General features: G+C 40.2%; 1 protein-coding gene across 2 annotated transcripts; it reads left to right on the forward strand.

The window, feature by feature from the left end:
* Positions 1 to 1,612: 1,612 nt before the first annotated feature.
* ASRGL1 (asparaginase and isoaspartyl peptidase 1) lies at positions 1,613 to 22,653 on the forward strand. Of its 2 annotated transcripts, none has more exons than XM_035322704.1 (7): positions 1,613 to 1,770; positions 2,783 to 3,022; positions 7,473 to 7,615; positions 12,758 to 12,912; positions 16,495 to 16,613; positions 18,490 to 18,600; positions 21,199 to 22,653. In XM_035322704.1, exons 2-7 carry the CDS (start codon positions 2,836 to 2,838, stop codon positions 21,432 to 21,434), a joined length of 951 nt encoding a protein of 316 aa, XP_035178595.1. In that variant the 5' UTR covers positions 1,613 to 1,770; positions 2,783 to 2,835; the 3' UTR covers positions 21,435 to 22,653. The 2 variants fall into 2 exon arrangements, with proteins under 2 accessions (XP_035178595.1, XP_035178596.1); XM_035322705.1 differs by lacking the exon at positions 1,613 to 1,770 and adding an exon at positions 2,335 to 2,680.
* Positions 22,654 to 23,042: the final 389 nt, after the last annotated feature.

Genomic DNA, 23,042 nt, shown 5'->3' on the forward strand with positions numbered 1-23,042 from the left:
GTGGCTGAAGAAAGCTTAGAGAAGAAAACTGATGTAAGAACAGAGTATTCCAGCTCTATCAGGTGACACACGTGCTTAGTTGAGTCATGACAATGTTAGACTAATATGAATATTTCAATTTAATGTTATTATATAAATTTTGTGTTCAGCTGTCCATGCAAGCAATTGAAATAATTCTTCTAAAGTATTTCATTCAATTAGCATCAGTTTCCTGTTTTGACACTACCTCTGGAAGCAAGATAAAATATTCTATTAAAAAAGAGGTACTCTCAAATAATTCACATTCAAAATTTAAATTCCTCTTTGTTAATCCTATCAGTGACAATGAAAAACCATCCAGTGTAGTTCCTTTTAATTACACCATGCTAATTCATTTTAAACCAACGTTCAGAATCAAAACAGATCTTCAATTGAGTGACTGCACACTGCCATAAATCCTTGTTCTTTAGCACGGTCACGTCAACTCAACTCCTTGTGTGTCCAGAGCAGACTGCATTTACTGCTGTCTCCAGAACCTGGCGTAAAGCAAAGAAAGCAGAAAAAAAGTGAAAAGGTGGTGAACTAAACAGAAATGGTGAAGCAAGGCAGCTGGCTGCTAGTCAGGTATAGAGCTTGCATAAATTCAGAGAAATTCTTGTTTATGGTTTTTGTTTGTTTGTTTGTTTGATTGTTTTTTTCCATAAAGGTGAGAAACTATGGAAATGAATTTTTTTCTGTTAACTTTTTCACTGTGTTTTTCAAGTATTTTTCCTTTCCTGTAAGAATTTTTTTAGTAGCTCTTTTAATAGCAAGCAACTATGTTCTATCAGCAGCCTATTATTTTAAAAAAAGAGAGAAAAAAAAAAAAAAAAAAGTCTTACCTCTTCTTATCTCTTGCCTTAGTTATCTATTGAAAATCTGAATAGATATATACAGATTATTGTCATTTGGTCTCTTTCAGCTTGAAGACTCAGATTCCTTCTGTCTCACTACACCTTCCAGTTTTAATTTATGTACACTTACGAAGTTTGTGTTTTGGGGATGAGTAACCCCAGTTTGTTTAAAAGAGAGCAGAAGGCAGGGCGGATGCCATGTATTGTTGGGTTTTGATTTGGGAAAGAGGTGTCATTTTTCTAATCTAACTTGAGGAGAAACCAAGCGGCAGTGAGTGATGAGGAAATTAAAGGTGGTGTAACATCTGATAGGAAAAGGTACAGCACTGAGAAGAAATAAAGGCGGTTATCGTCTCATCGTGGAACAAACCGGCTGGTCCTGCACTGGGCACATCACGGGCACCAGGATGCATCACCTGCTGGAAGAAGCTGTGCTCCCTGGCTGCCGCTCCTGATTTTTGTGGAGATGTCACCTCTGCACACCTGTGTGCAGACATTTCTCCCTGGACATCACGCTCAGCCCTTTTCTGAGGCGAGGGTGCGGAAGGGACTGCTTATTTCGATCACCGGTGGCACACTGGTCTGTGGGGACACAAATTTACAGAGCAGAGAGTCGGAGCAACATCTCTGGCGTTTATACTTACGCATATACCCTTATTTTGACAACATACACACCACCACCGCCGAGCCTAAACCCACCGCTCGCCGGGCGCGCTGGGGGCAGAGGGCGGCAGCCATCTTAGCTGCGGGCAGCCCTCAGGCGGCGGGGGGCGCCATGTCGGGGAGGGAACCGCCCGCCCGCCGCCACCGCGCACGGCCCTGCTCCGCGCTGCGCTGGGGGACGGGGCGGGTCGGGGGCCGCAGGGGGTCCGGCCCCCTTCTCTCGTTCTCCGCAAGGGTGGGTGAGGCTGGGTGAACGCGGAGAAGCCGGCGCCGGGCCCGGGAGGCGGCTCCGGGGCGGCTCGGGGCGTGCGGCCGGCCGGCACGGCCGGGGAGAGCCGTAGCCCCGCAGATGGGCGAGCGCGGTTGGCGATGAAATATAAAACGCTCTCCAGGAGGAAGGCCTCGCGTTCGGACTGCAGTGAAAATGGAGAGTTTTCTGCACCTACTGGCATTGCAGGGCCCAAATGGGGTGGGCTGTGGGAGCTATGGGGGCGCGGGCGGCCGGGCTAACTTCTTGAGGGCGTGCAGATACGGTGAGGGAAAAGCAGCTGGATTTCCTTTTCCACAACTTATAAAAATACTGGGACTGGGAATCTAACGTGGAGGCTTTCCTCCCTTCCTGCCCTAGCTTTCGGTGGGAGGTGAAGCTCTGTCTCCTTTGCGCCCCAGGATGTGTAAGCGGTGCTGCTTTGCTCGTGGGAAGCGGCAATAAAAACAGTTAACGTCCAGGTCTAAACGCTGTGTTTTGCTGCACAAAGTACAACGTTTTGCAAGAGGTCAGAGGTTTGGCAGCTAGGCAGCAGAGTTACGCTGCTAACTCGGGTCAGTGTCTTCATCTCTGGTTATATAATTGTATTTGAAGAACGGGATCACTCATCTAATGAGCAGCTCACAGCACTGAGACGCTGATGCTTGTTTCTGTATAACTTGTAAAATAATAAGATCGCCAGACAGGCTTTGTGCTAAATAATGAGACTGCAGTGTACCTTTGCTTGAAAAGGACCTTCAGAGGTCACCCAGCCCAGTGCCCTGCTTGAAGCAGAGCTGAGCTCAGGGGTGTGCCAAGTTGCCTGGGGGCTCCTCCAGTTGGAACTTGAGTATCTCGTAGGAACTCCTTTGTGTGTGTGTGCTCAGCTTCCTGAGAGGTAAAAGCATTGAGGTCAAACTAAGCCTATCTTAACTTTTCTGCAGGGCTCTTTCCTCATGTAGAAGGGAACAAATGTTAAATGCTGTTCTTTCCAAAGCAGGCTGATTAAGAGCAACCTGTTGGCACAGCCTTGGAAGGAATTTGGCCTTCAGGATGAAGCCTGTCATCGTGGTCCATGGTGGAGCTGGACGGATCTTCAAAGAACGAGAACAGGGATGTCGTACTGGTGTTGTCAGAGCTGCACTGCAAGGCTACAGTGTCCTGAAACAAGGAGGCAGCGCCTTAGATGCAGTTGAGGAGGCAGTGAGATCGATGGAAGATGATCCTCATTTTAATGCAGGTAATTTTTCAAGAAGTAAATTGGCATAAAATCATTATGTATGTTCACTGTTTTGTCCTGATCATTCTGAAAATGCTGACTTGCTTTCCCTTTGAAGTGGCATAAATGTTGGTGCTTATTTATCAGTAGAATTATATAGCATTGTATGTACCGCAGTTTCTTGTGAGCACACTTGGGCAGACAAGTTACTCTTTCTTATTTTTCAGCATTTTATACCTACCAATTCATTCTTGTGCTCCAGTATGACTGTTTTGTAAGTCTTACCTTGTTGCTGTGATGTGTCTTCAGTTTTAAGACACAGACTCCTTAATGGAGTGAATGTTGAGTTAATACTCATATTTAAGTCACTTGAACGTAACCTACAGCAATATCTAAGCCTTAACGCTTGACCTGTACGTATTGCTAAAGGAAGACTGTTTTGGTTGATTTTATGAGTTTTTCTTTTAGCTACTGCTTGTAATTAGTGCTTTCATAAATAATATTACAAAAATCATACGCTGCTGGTATATGAGTCATGAATTTATGCAGTAGGGGTTTATAGCTGAATTTCCTAGCAATTAATGTTAATCAATGTTAATTTTAGTTAATAGTCCATATCATATAACTTCAAATTTATTACTTAGTTGCATTTCAGTGAAAATATTTCACCATCCCCACCAAGGTATGTCAGGAATGAACATGGGCAGAAAGACCTGTCAAAGGTCAGTATTTCAGATGACATACCTGTTTGTTATGTGGTTGCTTAATTTGCAGAGATTCACATATTCCTTCTGACCTTGTAATTGCAAATGAGGGAAAGACTTTACTTCATATGAAACTTTTCAGTGTTGTGTTAAAGACTTGGGCTGAACTTCTTGATTTTCAGAGGTTTCAAACTGAACAGATGAAGCAGACTTAGAGGTGCGGTGTGTTCTATGAAGCTGTTGTATAATTAATGTCAGGCTGGTGTTCTCTCATTTAATTTTTACTTCACTTGTTCTCTAAATCAGTCACTAACCTTTAGGACTTTGTTTTGCTCAGGTCAGTAAATCAGGATATGTTTGGCCTTTGGTTCTCTTTATACTTCTGGGCTGTGCCTCAATATATCTCTCTGGACAGGCAGTTCAGCTTTGCTATTTTAAAAACATCAGCTTCTTCAGGGCAGGAAAAAATCCTAATTCTTGAGGAGCATCCCTTTCTGCCCAACATTAGGCGTACAATGTTAGTGTGAAAGCAACTTCAATGGAAATATAAGCTTGCAGGTTGTTTTTAACTCTTAATCATGCTGTATAAACAATTACATGCGTTCTTGGTTTCCTGTATACTAGTTTTGATGGTTCCGTAAATCAAAATTATGTAGATGGGAAGTACATTTTAGCTGAGTGTGACACTCTGTGATGAAAGCTTGCTTTATAATGATCTGTTTATGCTCATTTATTTAACTTATAAGTCTGCAGCATTTGAGCACTTACTCTGGTAAGTACAATCACAATAACTACCAATACTCATACACGCTTTTTTTAACCCTTTATTTGGGATCTTGTCACTAATGCTGCTTTTTCTGAGCCATACTGAGATTGGGAAATGTGTGACAAGAAGTGAACTGAGACATGACAATGTTTCTTTTCTCTCAGACCATTCATGTAGCTCTTCATGTGGAGATGTTTTCAGTGTTCTGCTTTACATGTATTTCTTGTTTCTAGAGTTGTAGAAAGGAAGCTTGGGCTGATGCTTCAAAATTGCCAGTCTCCCACCAGAGCAAGAATTCCAGCCTCTCCTGTAGTGTGCAGCCCCTGATTTACGCCTTTGAGCAGGGTGTGCTCCTTTAAAAATGGTCGTATCATTTGAGGACAGGGTCTTTGATCCTGCCATAGCCAGTGACTGCTAGATAGTTGTAACTTCGCGTTTTCTTGACATACAAAGTACAATATGCTTGTGAATGACTTCTTCGTAGTCCAAGGTTAGATTTGTCCTTAATTATTTAATTTATCCAAATTATATTTTTGTATGAGGGTGTTTAACATTGTTAGTACAAGTTGAAGTAAACCTTGTTTATGGTAGATTAAATGAGCAATTTTTAGCAAAACTTGCTTAGATTGGACTTGAGCCTTAAGCCTTCGTTTAAGTTTGACTGTGCTGATCTAAGAGGCAAGCAGTCTTGTAATCACTTACGTATGCCTCTAATTGTGTCGATGCTCATTAGATACAGCTGCTCTCAGGAGCTCGCAAAAGGGAGCTGACAGCTATGCGAAGAGGGCCCTGATTGGAGTGGCTGTTTTAAACTCGATGTGTGGTATTTACCTCTATAAAATAAAAATGGGGTTTGTTGTCCTGTTTTCTGGGAAGTGGCCAGGGTTATACTTCCTGCAAGCCATCTCTTTGGCAATTAGCAGTATTAACTAGCTGGGTCTGTGTACTTCAGGTACACGAGCTGCCAGTCCAGGATGTTGATCCTCTCACTCTTTCCTCCTCAGCCTTTGCAAGACTGGTCTCTAGATAGATGGAATCTCAGCACCCCTGCTGTGATTTTGGTAATGTCAGACACATTTGTCTCCCTGTAAATTTTCCGTTTTTTATTGTCTCTTTGTTTTTTTCCCCTGCTTCCACTTCAGAAGCGAGCCAAACCTTTCTTTCCAGTGCTGCTGTCAGTGGATGCCTCAGAAGCAGGTAGGTTCCACCCAGGGTGCTGAAAAGCAGGAGAAAGGACAGTCTCTAACCACAAGAGGAGGTATTTGTCCTACCCTAGATAAACCAAAGTTCAGTGTTTAGTCTTGTGGTGGTGTACAGGCTTTCTCAGTCATCAGTGGAATGAGATAGGATAGCAATGCAGCCAAGGCAGGTGGGGCCACCTATCTCCATCCACTGAGTGTAAAAGGAGGCTGTTGTAGGCAGCTGCCTTTGACTGCAGGAACTGTCCAACAGTTTTCTGCTCCAGAACATTTAGGGAGTCCTAAGATGTATCCAATGAGAGATCTCCAGCAGATAATTGCAACGCAGTGATGAAAGGGGCTAGTAGAGCATCCCCTGGGACCGTGGTTCTGATCACTGCTATTTGAGAAAGGTGCACCCCAGTTCTAGGGGGAATTTTGTGAGCATGAGCAAGGGCCCACCTTGTCAAAGGAAACTAGAAGAACATGGCAGGGCTTATATGAGAAACAAGAGTTGACATATTCCTTACATCAGAATAAGGAAGATTCTGGAAGAGTGATTTTAGCACAGGTGGCAGAAGGGTTACCTGTCAGCTCTCCACAGATCAGTGTAGCCTAGAAATTAGCATGTTCTGAACTCTGGAATAGCTCGTACAATTGGAGGGGAGCAAAAAGTAACGGTTTGGAGCAGGGGTCAGGTGTGCAGGTGTGTTATGTGAGTTTTGGAGGTTATGGGAGGAGGGTTACAGAGGTCTGTCGCCTCCAGTAACTGGGGATTTAACGTTATGTTTTCACGTCTGAAGTGCATAGGTGGAAGCCTTATGTCAGCAATTACTACCAGTAGTTTCTGCTGTGCTTTAATGTTGGTTTAATGCGAAAAGCAAACAAAATAACTGTTCTAGTTCTGTACAATGTTTGAGTCTTTCCACCTGAGGTGCTCTGTAAATCTACCGTGCATTTTGAATTTATTTTTTAGTCTTATCCAGCCCTATTAGCAAGGCTTGTGCACTTACTGACTTAAAACTTCACATTCCCCTGTGGTACACTTACTGGTGTTATTACAAAATGAGACAATACATTTTTTTTTTAATCTCATTAATTTTCAGTTAGGCTAGTGTTAGCATTGATAACTACAGAAGAAAAATAACTACCCAGCATTTCATTACTTGATTTTTTTTTTTATATTTTTTAAATTAATTTGTCTGCTCTTACTTAATAAGGAAGAACTTGTTACTTCAAGCTTTTGGTACAGTAGTGAGTGGACACTTCTGTTCTGCTCTACCAAATTTGGCAGCTGCTTGGGATGCTGTGTGCCATTAATCTTGCGATAGAACTGAACAATACACTGTTCTGTTGGCTTATGTTGTGTCCTACAGTTGGAAGAATTGTGAAGGTAAAATAGCTTTATGTGCATGTGAAGTGATCTAGGGATTAAAGAGCCTTGTTCGTGATTGCTTGTTGTTTTAACTTCCATGCCTAGTGAATTATTTTGGATGGTATTACGTAATTGGCATTCCATGTACTGTCTTATGACTGAATTCATGATTTGTTTGAGTTTCAAGTGTGGTTTTCATCATATAAAAATAAAACTCAATGTTTTTAAGTAGCCATTGCTACTTAATAGTTGGATTGCTGTTAATAGCTGGATTTTGTGGTTATACTCAGCAGTGTAGCTGCTGTTTTGTTTGTATTCAGGAAGAACACACTTCCAATGTGTCAGAACAACTGTCTGGGAAAAAAAGTTTCCTTCATGAGTTCTAATAATTAAATCAGCTGATGGTTAGCTCTTAATGACTTTTTATTTATTTATTTTTTGTCTTTAGGCTGTGGTTCTGTTCTAAATGAAAAAGGTGAAGTAGAAATGGATGCCATTATCATGGATGGAAAAAATCTAGCCTCTGGAGCAGTATCTGCAGTTAAATGTATAGCAAACCCAATAAAACTAGCTCGGCTTGTCATGGAAAAGGTATGCTGAATGTGTACTTGAATTTGAAACATTTTTTCCCTTAAAACTTCATCCACTGTGCTGACAGACCTCAGTGATAATCCTCCCTTAAACCAGGAAAGACTGGGAAATGGATGGTAGTACTTAGAAACTTGTGACCATGAAGAACTTTTATTGTAAGTATTTATTAAAAATAGCACTCTAAGGATACCTGAGTTCTGTCTTGCAGTTGGAAGGCACCTCAAGGAGAAATTGACCTAAACATGTCACGCTTCTATAGCTCTACAGCTGGTATTGAACATTTTAGGGAGGGTTGTTAATTTGGAGAGCACCTATGCTGTCACCAAATTTTTTGATTGACATTCCAAGGTAAAAGTTGGAAAATGTACAAGTGAGTTTGCAACAAGGTGGAACTGATCCACTAATGATCCACTAATGCTTTTGTCCGTGAAATCCAGTTTCATAGGATCCTAGGTGGCCTTCTCCATTGTCACCTTCTCAGGCAGCAGCTGTAACGCTAGGTCGTGGTCTTCCAGCAGCAGAAGATAACATGGGTACTGTGTGATGCAGGTTTACCAAGAACATCAGACCTACCCAGGCAGTTAAATGATTATTACTTGGCCTTCTGCACAACACCCATCCCACCGTACTCCGCTAAGAAGTCCCTCTTAGTAGCTGCCATAGCAAATGTCTGTTGTTTTTCAGAGATGGTGCAGTTGGTATAGTTTGTATGACAGAGCAGGCCGCTTGTGTGATACGTGCATCTCTTTTACCATTACTAGACTGTGACAGTGATCACCCAGTTCATCCTGTCTTTGCAGTGTACATTTCTCATGCTGCTATTGCAGCTCCCGCGTGATTGAAAAGGGGTTGCATTTGCAAGAACACTTATAAACAAAGAGGAGGTATGTTTTTTTAACCTTTTAAAGTGATCTGTAGAGAAGGTTGAAATGTGATTTGTTCTCAACAGATTCCAAAGGAGATGGGAGTTATTTTTGCCCTGAATTGTAGGATAGTTCTGCTTTTAGAATCAAAACTTTTCACAAAGCTATTTAATACAAAAGCATTTCAAAATTTGTGCCTACAAGGATAAAGTCAAAACAACACTTCTTTTTCGAGAACATTAAAAAAAAAGAAAGCTTTGCAAAGTTTTCCCAAATGAAAAACATAAACCAAAATTTGCCCTCTGTCTTTCTCATCTATTTTAAGGCTTATATTGTCATTATATGGTGCTTCAGGTGCTCAAAAATGTTGAGGCCAAATTTAAAAGGAAATCATAAAATTCAGCTGTACAAGGCCAACTATAATGGTTTGGCAATAAAACATGAAATGAGAAGTACTTCCATTTTGTGCTGTAGTGTATTTTTCTATTTGGCCAGATGCAATAAACTCTGTGTAGATGACAAAATTAAAATGTAAATGTTAACCTAAATTGCTTGATCTAACTTGAGGTGAGCTTCTGCTGTTTTTCTGACAGGTGTTATAAACTGGGATACCAGCTGACGTTACCCTTCTGTTCATCATAGGTAGCGATTTTGGGACACCAACCCAGCCTACTTCACAGTACTTCTCATAGTATATTTTATTTGTTTTATTTTACTGTGAATAAGTGAAAATGCTTTGTGACCCAGGGGTGATATGACTGGAGTTTCCTGAGGTCCTAAACATTTTAGGATGCTTATTTCCCAATAGTATTGAGATGCATCACCACCGCAAGGAATTTGAAAACATGCAGCTCCTTAAAGAAGTAACAAACAGAAGAACTCCCCACCTGCTTGTAATTTTTTTTTCCATCCTATTATGGAACAATATGGGCTCCATCTGGTGGTCAGAGTAGCTCCTTAGACTGTTGTGCATGTTAATCCTGGATGTTGTTGCACTCTTACTGGGCTCAAACGTGCCCAAATTCAGGGTGTGCAAGGAACGATGACACCAGAATAATTTCCAGTCATGACTTACTGAACATACTACTCTGATACATAATACTGAACGTGTTTGTCTCTAGAGATGGAAGGCTTACTATGTTAATTAATCAAATCATAGAGAAAGCAGTTACATTTCTGTTATGTTATTCCTCTTTGTAGAGAACAAAAATAGAATGATGCATTGAAATTACTTCTTTTTTTTTTAATGGGGCATGTAATCCCCCTCAGCTCCATCACTTCTTTACATGGGCATCACATGAACAGTGGAGCACTGATCCATTGCTATGCACAAGCTGCCTGTGTATACATTTTCCCCTACTGTATCATCCAGCTCTTTAAATTAGAGGAGAATTTAGGTTAGGACATAGGCTTCTCAAGACAAAGGTGGAAACTTCTGCTGTGCTCTGTGCACCGCCAAGCTTGTGAAATAAAGAGCTGGTCTGAATTCCAGGCCAGCTGTAGAAATCTTGGGGGGTTTGCTCCTCTCTGCTTCCCATAAAATTAACTAAACTTGCTCATATTTAACATTTGTTGTTTGTTATTAAGATCTCTGGAAACTATTATTTCTTTATTTTTTTTCCTTTTGGATTACTCAGTGTAAATGTATCCCAGAAGAAAACAGGCGCTTCAGAAAGTTAACAAATATATTCATGAAGCTGTAAAAAAAAAGAATGAGACAGAAAAATATGCTTTTTGGTTGTTTGGCAGTGTTCTGCTAGCTCTTTCAATGGATAATATATATTGAAGAGAAAAATAAATTGGATTCTCCTTAAGGCACTTTTTTCCAATGAGGACTGCAAGAAAACTATCACAGCAGCTTTGTTCTTGTATATTCAAATATTTCTCATGAAGGTGGTATGTTATCAGAAACTGCATATGGAAGGAAACCCTTCAAAATGTTTTAAGAAATAACGTTTTTGGTGTTTGTTTTTTTTTATAATAAAACCTTACTTGCTTTTTAAACTTACTAAAAGTAATATAAAGTTTCTATTCCTGAAGAAAGCAAGTGATGGAGGAGAAAGCCTTCTTATACACATTAAGTCAAAAGAAAAGTTGAGCAATATTTCCAAAAAACAAAATCTGAGTTATTGAGTCGTGTCTCTGGCGGTTTAGTTGCCGTGGCGGGGGGGCAGCATTGCACAAAGTAGTTCTCTTGAATGTCAGACACTTCAGCTTTGTTACAAATACGTAACAAAAAGGTTCTGTTATTGTCTGCAACATCACTCAGTGCGTAAGGCTGAGTCTGTTCTTTCAAGGACTTGCTCCTTGTGACTGTTACCCTTGTTCCCTAGGGTGCTACTTTCATGAACTGAATAATTAATTTGTCAATAAAGAGATAATTGAATTCTTCGAGATGTTGGACATCAGGGCTGCCACACGCGTGAATGGCCGGTCAGGAACGTTTTCCATTTGATCTCACGTTTCCTGCTTGCATAAGCTTTTGAAGGGGTTGGTGCAGAGATGTAGTGTGCTAAGGCAGAGCTCAGTGTCTGTGGTCTGGGAAGAGGTTTGGCTCTGATCCTTCGAAGTATTCAGTGTTATGGCTTGGTCATGGTAGGGATTGCTTGCCTTTGCTTTAGAAATCAACAGAAGTTGATGGTCTCTAACATCTTTGAAAGATGTGGGTCTGTTAGAGCAGGTCCAGGGGAGGGCCACAGTGATCAAGGTGCTGGAGCACCTCTCTTGTGAAGAAAAGCTGGGGATGTTCAGCCTGGAGAAGAGAAGGCTGTGGGATGAACTCATTGTGGCCTTTCAATACTTAAAGGGGGCTTATAAAAAAGATGGTGTCACTTTTTACATGGGCAGGTAGTGATAGGACATGGGGGAATGGTTTTAAACTAAAAGATGGGAGATTTAGATGAGAGGTTAAGAGGAAATTCTTCACTCAGAGGGTGGTGAGGAACTGGCACAGGCTTGCCCAGGGAAGCTGTGGATGCCCCATCCCTGGAGGTGTTCAGGGCCAGGCTGGATGGGGTCCTGGGCAACCTGATCCAATGGGTGGCATCTCTGCCTATGGCAGGGGGGTTGGAACTAGGTGATCTTTGAGGTCCCAAGACATTTTGTGATCTTAAAGTCTGATGCTTTGAGACTGTCAGTGTCCTGCAGAACGCAGCACAACCCAAATACCGCACCTGTGGCATCCTCGCTTCAGGCTGAGAAGCAGAATATGAACCTCTGGGGTGCCCTGCAGGGCTCTGCAGGCCTGCTGCATCCAGCATTGTGTGATTTTGCCTTTTGGACATTAGTTGTCACCTGTGTGCTGTGCTGCTGCGTGGACACACAAACTTGTCTGAAATTAGCTGCTGTGCTCTGAAATGACTCAACACTATCTTGTCAGACCACCACTCCAAAACCTTCCTAGGTCTGATAAGCAATTAGGAGCTATGTGGTGGTCCAAGAAGTTGATGCTCAGTTCTGGACTCTGATATCAAAAAAGTAGATTTTAGAGCTTCTACTAAAGCGTAAGGATTAATGAAACAAACTTTTCTGGCAAATTTCTCTAAAACAGAAATTGAGCAAGCCATGCAGGCTTGGAAGCATGAATTTAACTAAGGTTGTTGACTCAAGATCAGGTCTAAGTGCCTCACTAAATAAAGGAATCAAAATGGAGTTTCTGCAAGTGCAAATGTTGTTTGAAGAGAGCAAACAATTTCTGTCAAACCTGTTGGAACAATATTCTGTTCTTAAATATGAAATTCTGGGTCTGTAAGAATAGTAGCTTGTTGAAGGAAGTACTGAAAATAAAATGGTTTAGCTGATGTTAAGTTGAAGTGAATGATGCTAATTTTGTTGTTGTTATTTTACTCCTACAAGGTGTAATACCTTCAAACAGAACAGGAATTTATTTACTCTTCTTTTCTTCTGAGTCAAATCCTTCTAGATCTCTTAGTTAACTGCACAAAACTGTTGTTCAGTTGAGCAATGATTTGGTGATTAACTGAAAACAGCACAAAGAACTTGCATGCAAATTAGCAAAAGAGCAATTTTTTTTTTTTTTTCTTCACCCAATATAAGAAGCATTAAATAGATAAATGCAATTCTGTTTTACTAATGGTGATTGTATGTGTATTTTGGAGACCTGATACATTTTTCATTTAGTAGAAGAGTGGAAATCCAGGAAGTTTAAAAATACGATGTGGAATTTTGTTACTTCTAAAAATAACAAGTGACTATACAAAACTGCTCAGTATAAGGCAAAACAAGAATGGTCAGTTAATTTCTTGCCTGTCTTCTGCAGACAAAGCACATGCTGCTGACTGACCATGGTGCACAGCTGTTTGCTCAAGCCATGGGTGTTCCTGAGACTCCAGGGGAGAAACTCATAACTCAGAGATCTTTTGAGAGATGGAAGAAGAACCTTGAGCCAGACTCCAACCCTGAAGAGTTTCAGAAGTAGGTTTTTACAACAATTTACTTTGTGGTATCACTTCCAAAAAACAAAACAAAACAAAGCCAACCAACCAAAAACCAACACAAAAAAACAATCCCAGAGGTTTAAGGTCTGTTCTCAGACTTGAGAAGATTCCAGTTCTGAGTGATTTGTGGTTTGATATAGTCTTCATGGTATGTCCTAAAAAAATCCTCAAAATCCTTTCAGTGAATTAAGTGTAAGTGACTAGAACAAACTTGAACAAACTTAGTGATGCTCGAGAGAGAAGATTGTCAGACACTTGGACATAGTACAGGCTTTGTGGCATTAATGGTGGATGAAATTAGTACTGTTGTTACTCTTAAACTCACCAGCTATGGAAGTGCATATAGCAGCGAAGCATATGCTTCACCTTTGTATAGCTGTTTTCCATGGAGGAACTGTGAGGTAAAGTATCTCCAGTCTGATACTTAAAATGACAAAGTGTGTGTAAAAAAAATCAGAAAACTGGTCTTGGTTAAGTGTGTGATCAGATTTGTCTTTGAACTGGATTAGGTGGTTAAACTACATCAGATTTTGACAAAGTAACTCCTTCCAAGTTCTGATTATGGCAGTTAGTTATTGTAGGAAAGAGGGAAAACAATTGACCAAGACGTTCTGTATAGTAGTGGATGTGAAAAAGAGATGCTCTCAGATGGTGTTGCTCACCAGCCAAGTGCAAGTTATTTGAAAAATAAGCAAGCCTTGCATAACAAACTAGAGAAGAAGGAAAGGTGGATGGGAAAGGAAGGAAAATGATGAGATGTCAGAAATGTTTGTTATGCCTGTGAGGTAGCATAAACACTAACTTGTTTTGAGCTTGCACTTGTATGGCAGTGGTTGTTGCATGGGAAAATGCTGTATTGCCTACTGCTGCTCATCAGTTCGGTGAAGTAGTAATAGAAGCAGAGCTGAAGAATTTGTAGATCAGAAGGAAAGAGTTTCTTCTGCAGGCATGTTATCTAAAGTCAATGTAATGGGGCCATAATATACACGCTGTGTGTTATTTTCATTAAATTGCTAAAAGAAAAAAAAATCATGAGGTAAGTGTTGTAAATATGGTCTTGTAACCAAAATGAAGTTGTTCCTTGACCAGAAGGTCTCAGTCATAGTTCATCTTGCATCCAACACAAGGTTTTTTTTGATCTGTGTGTTATCTGAGTTCTGTGTACTGTTAGAATTCATTGCCAAGAGTTCTGGGGATGGCGTAGCTGCCACTGTCACTTGGCCTCCTGAGGATAGCAGTTGGAAGCATGGCATCTGAGCCTCTGTTCATTCCTTATAGCTGCTTAAACTTCTTATAATTAGGCATCTTCAATTTCAGCATTGTCTTGTTCTGGAGTACCTGGAAGGTTTGTGTATTTCTGGACAGCTTGAGACTTTTTCTTGTCTTAGCCACGCTGTTTTTTCCTGACAGGCAGTACCCACAAACATCAGCAACAGCAGCTGACAGAAAACCCTGCTACTGATGCAGGGCTGAAACGAAATAGCAGGTGTTTTATTCCTTGAGCTTGTTCAGCCTAAGTGCGTGTAACTTCATGGGTACTGGATAATGAAAGACTTAGTCCAAAAGGAAGGAACAAATCCATTGTGTATTATAACATATGCTGTACATAAGAATAATCATTGATAGAACAAAACCATTACTGCTAATAGCACCCTCCAGTATACTACAGGTACGTGTTGATATTTTTACTACTGTCAGTAATTAACGTTAGACAAATGATTATAATATGATATCTCTGCTTAGACAGTTTTGTGGGCTTTGTTAATGTTTCTGAGTCAACCAACTACACAACAGATTGTTTATATCTTCCTTGCCTTTGTTCTGAAGATGAACAAGGAAAACACATGACACTGAAGAAAAAAAAAAAAAAAAGTTGAAAGTTGAAAGGAACAGTAAGAAATAGTAGAAATAGTTTAGTTTTGTGTTTGCTCCACAACAGCTGAAGTTGGATACGCTCACTCAGTTACTTAGTTATCTACAGTTGAGCTCTTGTACCAAAATAGTTGCCTGCTGCATATGTGATCAGTGTACTTTCATTATTCATGGGTGCTTAAGGTAAATATGTACCTTGGAAAACGTACATCTGGGCATGCCTTTCTTAATTCCTCAGGAGGACTGGCTTCAGTTGGTTGGAGGGCGCTACATGTGTGTGCAAGGGAGTACTGAATTTACCAATATTCTCTTCAGCAAATCTTTTGTAACAGATGGATGGGTGGGAAGCCCATCTGCACCAGCATATCAGTTTGAGATGAGGTCCGTCTCCACCTAAATGTCAGAGCAGTCTGTAAGGCCTGTGATTCATCAGTCGACTTTGAATTGCTGTGAATGAAGTGTAGGGCTGACAGTGTGATCTTTTACATAAGCAGGAAGGAACAGGAAGTTGATTCTGTGAGAAATTGACTGAGTTTCATCATAAGCAAAAACTTTGTCTTTGTCTGATCTTAACTTAGATTTGGGGGTTATAGAGAGACCCTCACCAATGCCCAGGCAACTTTCAAAGGTATTCCTATTCTACTCACCTGTTGGGTGGTTCCTTGGAGGACTGGCACAAGTTCTTTTCCTTTGTGGAGGGATTTAGATTTTGGGGGATATACTTCTCCTAATTAAATAATATTCAACACTCCTGCATGAATTGCCAGGGTTGGAATATGTAGGCACTCAAACTGTTGCCTCTCAGTACAGCAACTGTTACAGTAAGCTACAATAGCCCTTTTTCTCCAAGTATGAACATAGGTGTATATTTTTAGCAGCTTATTATATATGGCTATTCAGTGCTGAAGAAATCAGGCAGTGGTTGAGATTTTTCTTCAGTGCATGAAGATTTTTAAGCTGGTGTGCAGTTTCAACAGATTCTACTGGCCAAGTGATTTAAATCTCAAGATTGCTTAGCTACAGAGTGCAGAGAGGAAAATATGTATTAATGATGCATTATGAACAATGCTAGCTGAAAGGCACATAAATAACTTTTTTTTTTCCTGTGGCGTTCAAACATTTAGAGGAGTAAGGAAAAGGAAAGAGGAGGAACAGGAAGGAAATGATTCAGTGCATTCATAACATTGCTCTCTTCTCTGTATTTACTTGTTTACATGCGTCGTCATTAATAACTCCAGGTCACTGCCTATTCAGACAGTGGAGACATGATTCCTGCGTCTGAGTTGCCATTCAGGGGCAAGTTGTGTGCCACAAGTGTGTCACAGCCAAAAAACTGCTCCAGATCTGTGGCAGAAATATTTCTGGCCTGTGTGATTGTGTGTTGTGCCTTTTTTTTGCCTCCTCACGTTGCAAATTCCATGCTATGATTGTAAACAAGTCATGGGGGAAGATCAGATTTTAGGGGAAAAAAAATCAAGTGCTTTCTGTGCTATTAAATAAAAAGCTGTGAGAACTGTTGTATATTGGTGGTTATTTTTGTAATGAGGAGCATGGTAAAAAATGGCTTTATGATGAGCAGTAATTTTTTGCAGTAATCTTTTTTTAAGCTACCTGGAAGATAAATGCAACATGCTTTGGCAAGTAGGCTTTAATTCTACCTAATTTTGTGAACTGTTTTTCTTGGCAGAGACCTTGGAACAGTCGGCGCTGTTGCTATAGACAGTGAAGGAAATGTAGCTTGTGCAACATCCACTGGAGGACTCTCTAATAAATTGATTGGCCGTGTTGGTGACACAGCGTGCATAGGTATGCGGTGTGGGGACTTGCCTTATATTTTCTGGAGATAACCTTGTTTAAAAAAATAAATATACAAGTATAATAAATATATAAATATATAATCCTACTTATTAGTGAAATAAAACAGAAATAGTGATATATCTGAAATGGAGGCCTAACTTCAGTGTTCAAACCGAAGCTCCTTAATATAAAGTGGAGTTTGCAAATAGGGATTAGGAGCAGAGGTGTGGTGCTGTCATCTTCATCCAACATTTTTCTGTCTGGAAAATGGGGAGGGCAGTTCTTTTTCCATCCTTTTCTGACATTTTTTTTTCTGTCTCTTTTGTTCATTCTAATAAAGCTATCTGTACATCCGTGCTCACAGTTAAGTCAAAAATGTAGTCTGCTCCTTGCTAAGGTGCTGTTTTCTTGATCCTTAAAGTACGTGTAATTGTAATTAGGGTTAGCTATATCAGTGAGCCAGAACTGCGAGATGTCTGGCAACTTTGAATAAATTCCTGTTCTTAGAGAGCCCCGATAAGACTGCCTCAGAGCCTAATAGAGGTGGTGTAGAACAAGAAATATTTTAAGAGCTCTCTTATCCAAGTATAAAGAGACACTTGAAATCCCTTCCCCAGACTTGTTCCTCTCATGGGACAGACTTGCTGTTTGATGGCTTCAGGGTTATACCACTGAGTTGGGATTTGGAAAATAATTATTTTTAGTAAAACATGTTCCAAACGCAAATAGCACTGCTGTTGGCATACGTGATTTTATAAAACTAATACTAACTTTTCTCACACCCTGAGTTACTAATATTCTGGTGCCCTCTGTATTTTGAATGTCATTTTTAACTTCATTTCTGACTGCAAATACCCTTTTTAGGTAGGTCATGTTCAGGGCACTTATAGTATGGGAAATGTCTGTGAGGGAGAAGTGAAACTGGGCACTGTTCAGTGCGCTGCTTTCAATTTCTGTTGTTACTAGAGGTCTGCAGGATTGGATACAGGAACGCTAGCTGTGCTTTTAAATGTTTGGGCCTACTGAAAGGGGGGTTGACAGGCTGCTTGTGGCAGTGTTTTTCCACGTGTAAATCATGGCCTGTTGGAAAGTGCTGATCTGATCAAGAAAGGAGGAAAGGAAAGAAGCTTTCATTGCTCTTCTACACCTCTTTCCCCTCCCATGCTACTTTGTTTATCCATATAATTCTGTGGTATGCACCTCCCCAGCCCCTGGGAAGTATTTCTTTTAGGAGATGCTTAGGAGATGTGCTGGAAACATGCGTGTTGAGCATGTGGAAGCTTGGTGTAGAACAGGGTGTGGAGTGTGCCAGCAAAACAAGGATGGGAGCAAAATAAAGTGGGAGTTCAAAGAAAAGAAATACTCAGCTTGTGGGGAGGACTGGGGAGATTCTTCAGGGTGCCTTGTGATGCTTCACCAGAGCCCAGGCTTTTCAAATCTCTGATCTAATTTTGCTCTTGCAGTTAAGTCCCCCCCAGATTTTGGTCACTTAGTATAGTCCTTACAAGATCTTCCTTCATTCCTTCTCTTTTTGTAAAGTGTGACCTGGCATTCTGCATCCCGTCACTATCCTGCTGATCCTCACTGTACTGTTCCTTGCTGATTCGTAAAATATTTTTGCCCATCCTGTTTCTTATGCTACAACCAGATCACTAATCTTCCAGTTCTCATAACCAGGCAATTGACATCATCTGGCCACTGCTGGTTTCTCTCATGTTCTATGGTGAAAGTGAGGCAGAAATGAGGACACTTTGGTATTTTGCTTCTAGAAGTGAGCAGAACCTCCGAACCCTTAGGAAGAAAAGTTTTGTTTGTATTTTAAATAATGCAGAGCTTCTGAATTGTATTTTATAAAAATACTGCCTTTTTTTTCCCCTCTGAAAAGGAAGTGGAGGTTATGCTGATAACTGTTCTGGTGCCACTTCAACCACAGGACATGGAGAGAGCATTATGAAAGTGGTCTTGGCCCGACTGATCCTCTATCACATGGAACAAGGTATATTCCGAACTTCCTGTGAGCTGAACAGTGGAGGATAGGAAACGTTGCCTAATGACAGGTTGCAGATTATGTGCTATCATCCCAGAACAGTTGTCAAAGGAGTTGCTCCCAGGAACGTGTGGATGGGTCACATCTCTTTAGAAGAAACTAAAAGTACTGAAGTATTACTAAAACTAGCATAGCCGTAAGTGGGCAGAAATATCCATGCTACTTTAATCACTTTTAGATGAATGTATATTAAAAGGTATTATTGTTTACTTTGTAATGTTTAACTGAAGCTTTTAAAATATTCTTTCTCTATTTTACACTAAAATGTTTTGAACAAAGAAATAAAAACCAAAGACAATGTATTTTTAAGGAACCAATAGGGGAGAGTTAGAGCTAAAATAAAATCAGAACTGAAATAAGAAAGCTTGGATATCACCTTTCTAGTAAGCTGTAATAGCCTTTGTTTTAACAACTCTGATTATAGCAACAGAAATGCTTTTAAGACATTTTAACTATGATTTACGTTTTCATTTTGTTTTGGAAAATCTACTAAACTGACTGGGTGGGTATGTGGTAAACAGCTGACACAGTATGTCTTCTGTGACTGTAACATAATCTGACTGTGGGATGACCCTGTGGAGCTTTACCTTCATGATTTAGCCTGCCATGTAACCCCTTGATTATATTACAGCCCGTGAACATTGCCAGACAACATACTTGTATTGCATGCAATTGAAGAACCATCAATATAGATATCACCAGTATTTTTAGAAAGCCGTGGCTTTGGGGCAGTACACTGTAACTGACTTGGAGACCAGACGACCTGGAAATACTTGCAGAACTTGCAATTTACATTTCTGTTAGAAAAACAATAAGTAGAGAGAGATCTAACAGCTAAGAGTATTTTTATTATGCTTTATAGAGCTTTTTGCATACATAATGGACGCATTTCTCTGTAAATCTCTTGGGTCATGTTATAGTTTCAGCATAAAATACAACCTACAGATTATTTCCCAAAGCTCTAACACATCATGGTCTCCCCTTTCTCTCCATATTATATCCCTTGCCATTCAATTTCTGAATGGCTTTCTAAGCACTATTTACTCTAAACCACATAAACCAGTTTCTTCTCCTGATTGAAGTTAACTGCATTGCAAAACCTCTGCATTGATAGTAACTGTCTGGCTTGTGATGCACTGTGCAAATGAGGCAAATTAAAAAAAAATCAATCCACATGTGTGCATGCTGAAAAGGAGTAATTGGTTTGCCCTGGTTCACCCTGCTGCCAGTGCTTGCTCTACCTTCATTCCTGCTGCCCAGAAGTATAACACAGTTGCCAGGAAAACACGTCAGCAACAGGCCTTTTTTTTTTTTCTTTTTTTTTTAACGTTTCCATGAAGGTGCTGAAAATAATCTCCCAAGTTATCATAACTTTTTGAGTCCTTGAACGGTCAACTGAAGTTGCATATTTAAAAATAACTTCAGAGCTCTTCCATAATTGTGTTTGTCTGTTCAGTAATTCACACAGTAAATACCTTCTTTGGGGACCAATGCTACAAAATTTATTTTCTTATTTTATGAGTGAATTGCTTTGCCCAGTCTTAATGGCTACTGGAGTCTCTGCCTTACGGTGGCAGCTGTTGTCTTGATGAAAAATCAAACAGTGAAATACTGACCCTTTGAAGTCAGTGCCACTGACTTGAATAGTCACAGTGTCACCCATAATGACACAGAATAGTGCTTGATCCTGTCAGTCACCAGTGCTGTGAATAATTCTGATTCTGCTGGTTTTGTTTAAGTCAAAATTTGCAGGGAAGACGTGAAGGTCATTTTTTATTCTGCATCATAAGCTGCATAACATTACTGATTGTGTATGCAAACTTGCATGGAACAAATGTTCTGCAGCCATTGCAGGCTTGTGTGTATAATGTACACAGTAATGCAGATTTATTTCTAAAACACTCCAGTTAATATGAGTTAAGTGTAATGAAAAGATAAAGTTGCTTTGCTGGTGCTTTCTGACATCCAGTACATTCCATCTTTATCTTGCCTGATAGTTTCGGAAGTTCAGAGTAATGCCAGTCTCTGTTTTTTATAAGTTACAGAAATGTGAAGTACATGCTTTGGGCTACATTGTGGCCAGTAGACTTGGAACACAGATGCTGACTGACATTTTTGATGGTTTTAATGTTGTGGTTTTTTGTTTGTTTGTTTTTTAAATTATAAATGCCTTAGACCTAGCTTATGGGAGACATTTGACAGAAAGCGTGCAGATCGGCCTTTCACCCTTCAGATGATGGCAGAAGAAATGTTATGTCTTGAACACAGAGTTGACGAATTAGTCTGTATCAAACACTGAAACTGAAGTATAATCTGAAGCTATTCAAATCCTGTCTTTGTGGCAGAGCCATACCATAGCAGCTATTTGCAGCTGTCCAGCACCTTCCTATAAAGCAGTTCCTTTACCACACTGGAAGTTTCTTGCCAGTTTAGCTGAAGGAGGAATTAGATTTGGCTGGCTCCAACAGGGAGGGTGCGAAACTTGAAGGGAATTTTAGAATTTATTTCAAGACGGGTATTGTGAAGTTACCTTGTTCTCTTTTTCAGGGATGTCACCAGAGATGGCTGCTGACACTGCATTAGACTACATGAAGACTCGAGTTGGGGGCCTGGGAGGTGTTATTGTTGTTAGCAATTCAGGAGAGTGGGCAGCAAGGTTCTCCACCAAGCAGATGTCCTGGGCTACTGTAAAGGATGACGAGCTACATTATGGGATTTATGCTGGGGAGAGGCATACAAAATCTGTTGATGAAGCACTTGCATCTGGAAGTGAGGGATTCTGAGAATGAAGAATCATTGACTAAGGAAGAATGAAGATCTCCGGTTTCTGTTGGAGGACAATGACAATTTAACCTTTCTTTCGAGATCTGCGCTCTTTTGATTGTTTCACAGGCATTCATCAAAATGAAACGTGGACACAGTTGTCGTGGATATGTGTGTGTAGTGCTTACTAATACCTTTGGACAGTCAGGAGATCCTCCTGTTCTAGGTACGAGAGAGAATGGTCAGTAAGTAGAGGGCTATGGGCTTCTTGGTTAGCATGCCTCAATTCTACGTTAAAGGGAGCCCAAGGTTCAGGATCAGAGGAACTCCTTTCCATCCCTGTTGTCAGACACTGCTTCCAAGATTTAAGAAATACTTATTAACTAAAAATTGAATTTTGAAAGTGACATGGCTCTCCATGTCTCTTGAGCAGTCATCCCCTAATAACTAAGTGCTTACTGTCAGAGAAAAATCATCAAACAGCAGTAAAGAGGTAAGACTAACTTGCTGTCACAGACTTGAGGTAACGGTCAGGAGAGAAAATATTGAAGTAAAGAAAATAGCTTTTCTCCAGAGTTGAGAACTTGTGACGCTTTCTAAGGAGTCTTATTTTACTCCATTCATTGGCGTCAGGCCTAGAACTAAAAAACAGAGACTGCAACAAAGTAGGCTACAATATTTTGAAGTAGATGTGGAAAGTTAAGAGGAAGGATATTATGGACTTAATATCTGGAATAGTAATAACAAAGGTCATGATTTCAGTAAATACAAATAAAACAGCAGTCTTTGCTAATCAAATACAAAAGTGATGAGCACCTTGTCTAAATGAGAGAAATGATGATTAACTGGAAAATAATGATCTAAAATCAAGTGATAAAAGCAAGCTGCACTGCAACAAATAAAACTGCCACTTGTAACAAGCTTTGTTTGTAAAGTCTGAACCTTTTTCTGGAGGGATTTTCTTTTTAAAACAGAATTGACGTTCTGCATTGCCTCTTTCCAGTACAGTTTCTTCATTAAGATTTTGCATTGTTTTAATTAAAAAGAGCAAAAATACTTAATTTTTCCCCTATATTCTGACTTAACTAGATTATTTTTGTGTTGACACTGTTATAATTCTATGGATTTTAGTTGATGCCGTACCTTAGGTTTCCTCTGAAACCAAATATGTATGTATGGCATGCCAACATACTGTGGAATGTTCCCTTTGTAAGATAACTCAAACACAGCCAAAAATCTGAAATTAGGTTTTGAAACTGCTCATACCTGTATCCCAACTATAATAAGCCGTGTTATTGAGTTGGCTCATACAGAATGGTAAGGTTGCCAAGACTGTCTGCCCCCCCTCCTACTTTAATCCTTGTTTTATTAGATGTTGCAGGTGACTGGATGTGAACAGTGGTAGTTCAAGATGGCTTCTGCAAAACAGCCACGGAGTACTCGCATACCATGTTCCACAGGAGATAATGCAGAAGATGTCTGCTACCTGATCATTGGCTGTTTATGAAACAATAAAAGTATTTAAGATGTGCTCGTTATCAGAGGAAAATAGCCTGAGCAAAAATTAATGGTTCTCTTTTTGTGTGAGGGATACCAGTCTTACGGGGACAGGCTGTTCTCTGTGTTCT

Source organism: Oxyura jamaicensis, chromosome 3, assembly GCF_011077185.1.
Source record: "Oxyura jamaicensis isolate SHBP4307 breed ruddy duck chromosome 3, BPBGC_Ojam_1.0, whole genome shotgun sequence".
Classification (NCBI taxonomy): Eukaryota; Metazoa; Chordata; class Aves; order Anseriformes; family Anatidae; genus Oxyura; species Oxyura jamaicensis.

What these genes read in the sequence shown, in the direction of transcription:
- ASRGL1 (XM_035322704.1), top strand. Translation starts at nt 2,836, where the DNA reads ATGAAGCCTGTCATCGTGGTCCATGGTGGAGCTGGACGGATCTTCAAA. An exon ending in CTCGGCTTGTCATGGAAAAG is followed by an intron (nt 7,616 to 12,757) that starts GTATGCTGAATG and finishes TGTCTTCTGCAG; the next exon opens with ACAAAGCACATGCTGCTGAC. An exon ending in TGGTGACACAGCGTGCATAG is followed by an intron (nt 16,614 to 18,489) that starts GTATGCGGTGTG and finishes CCCTCTGAAAAG; the next exon opens with GAAGTGGAGGTTATGCTGAT.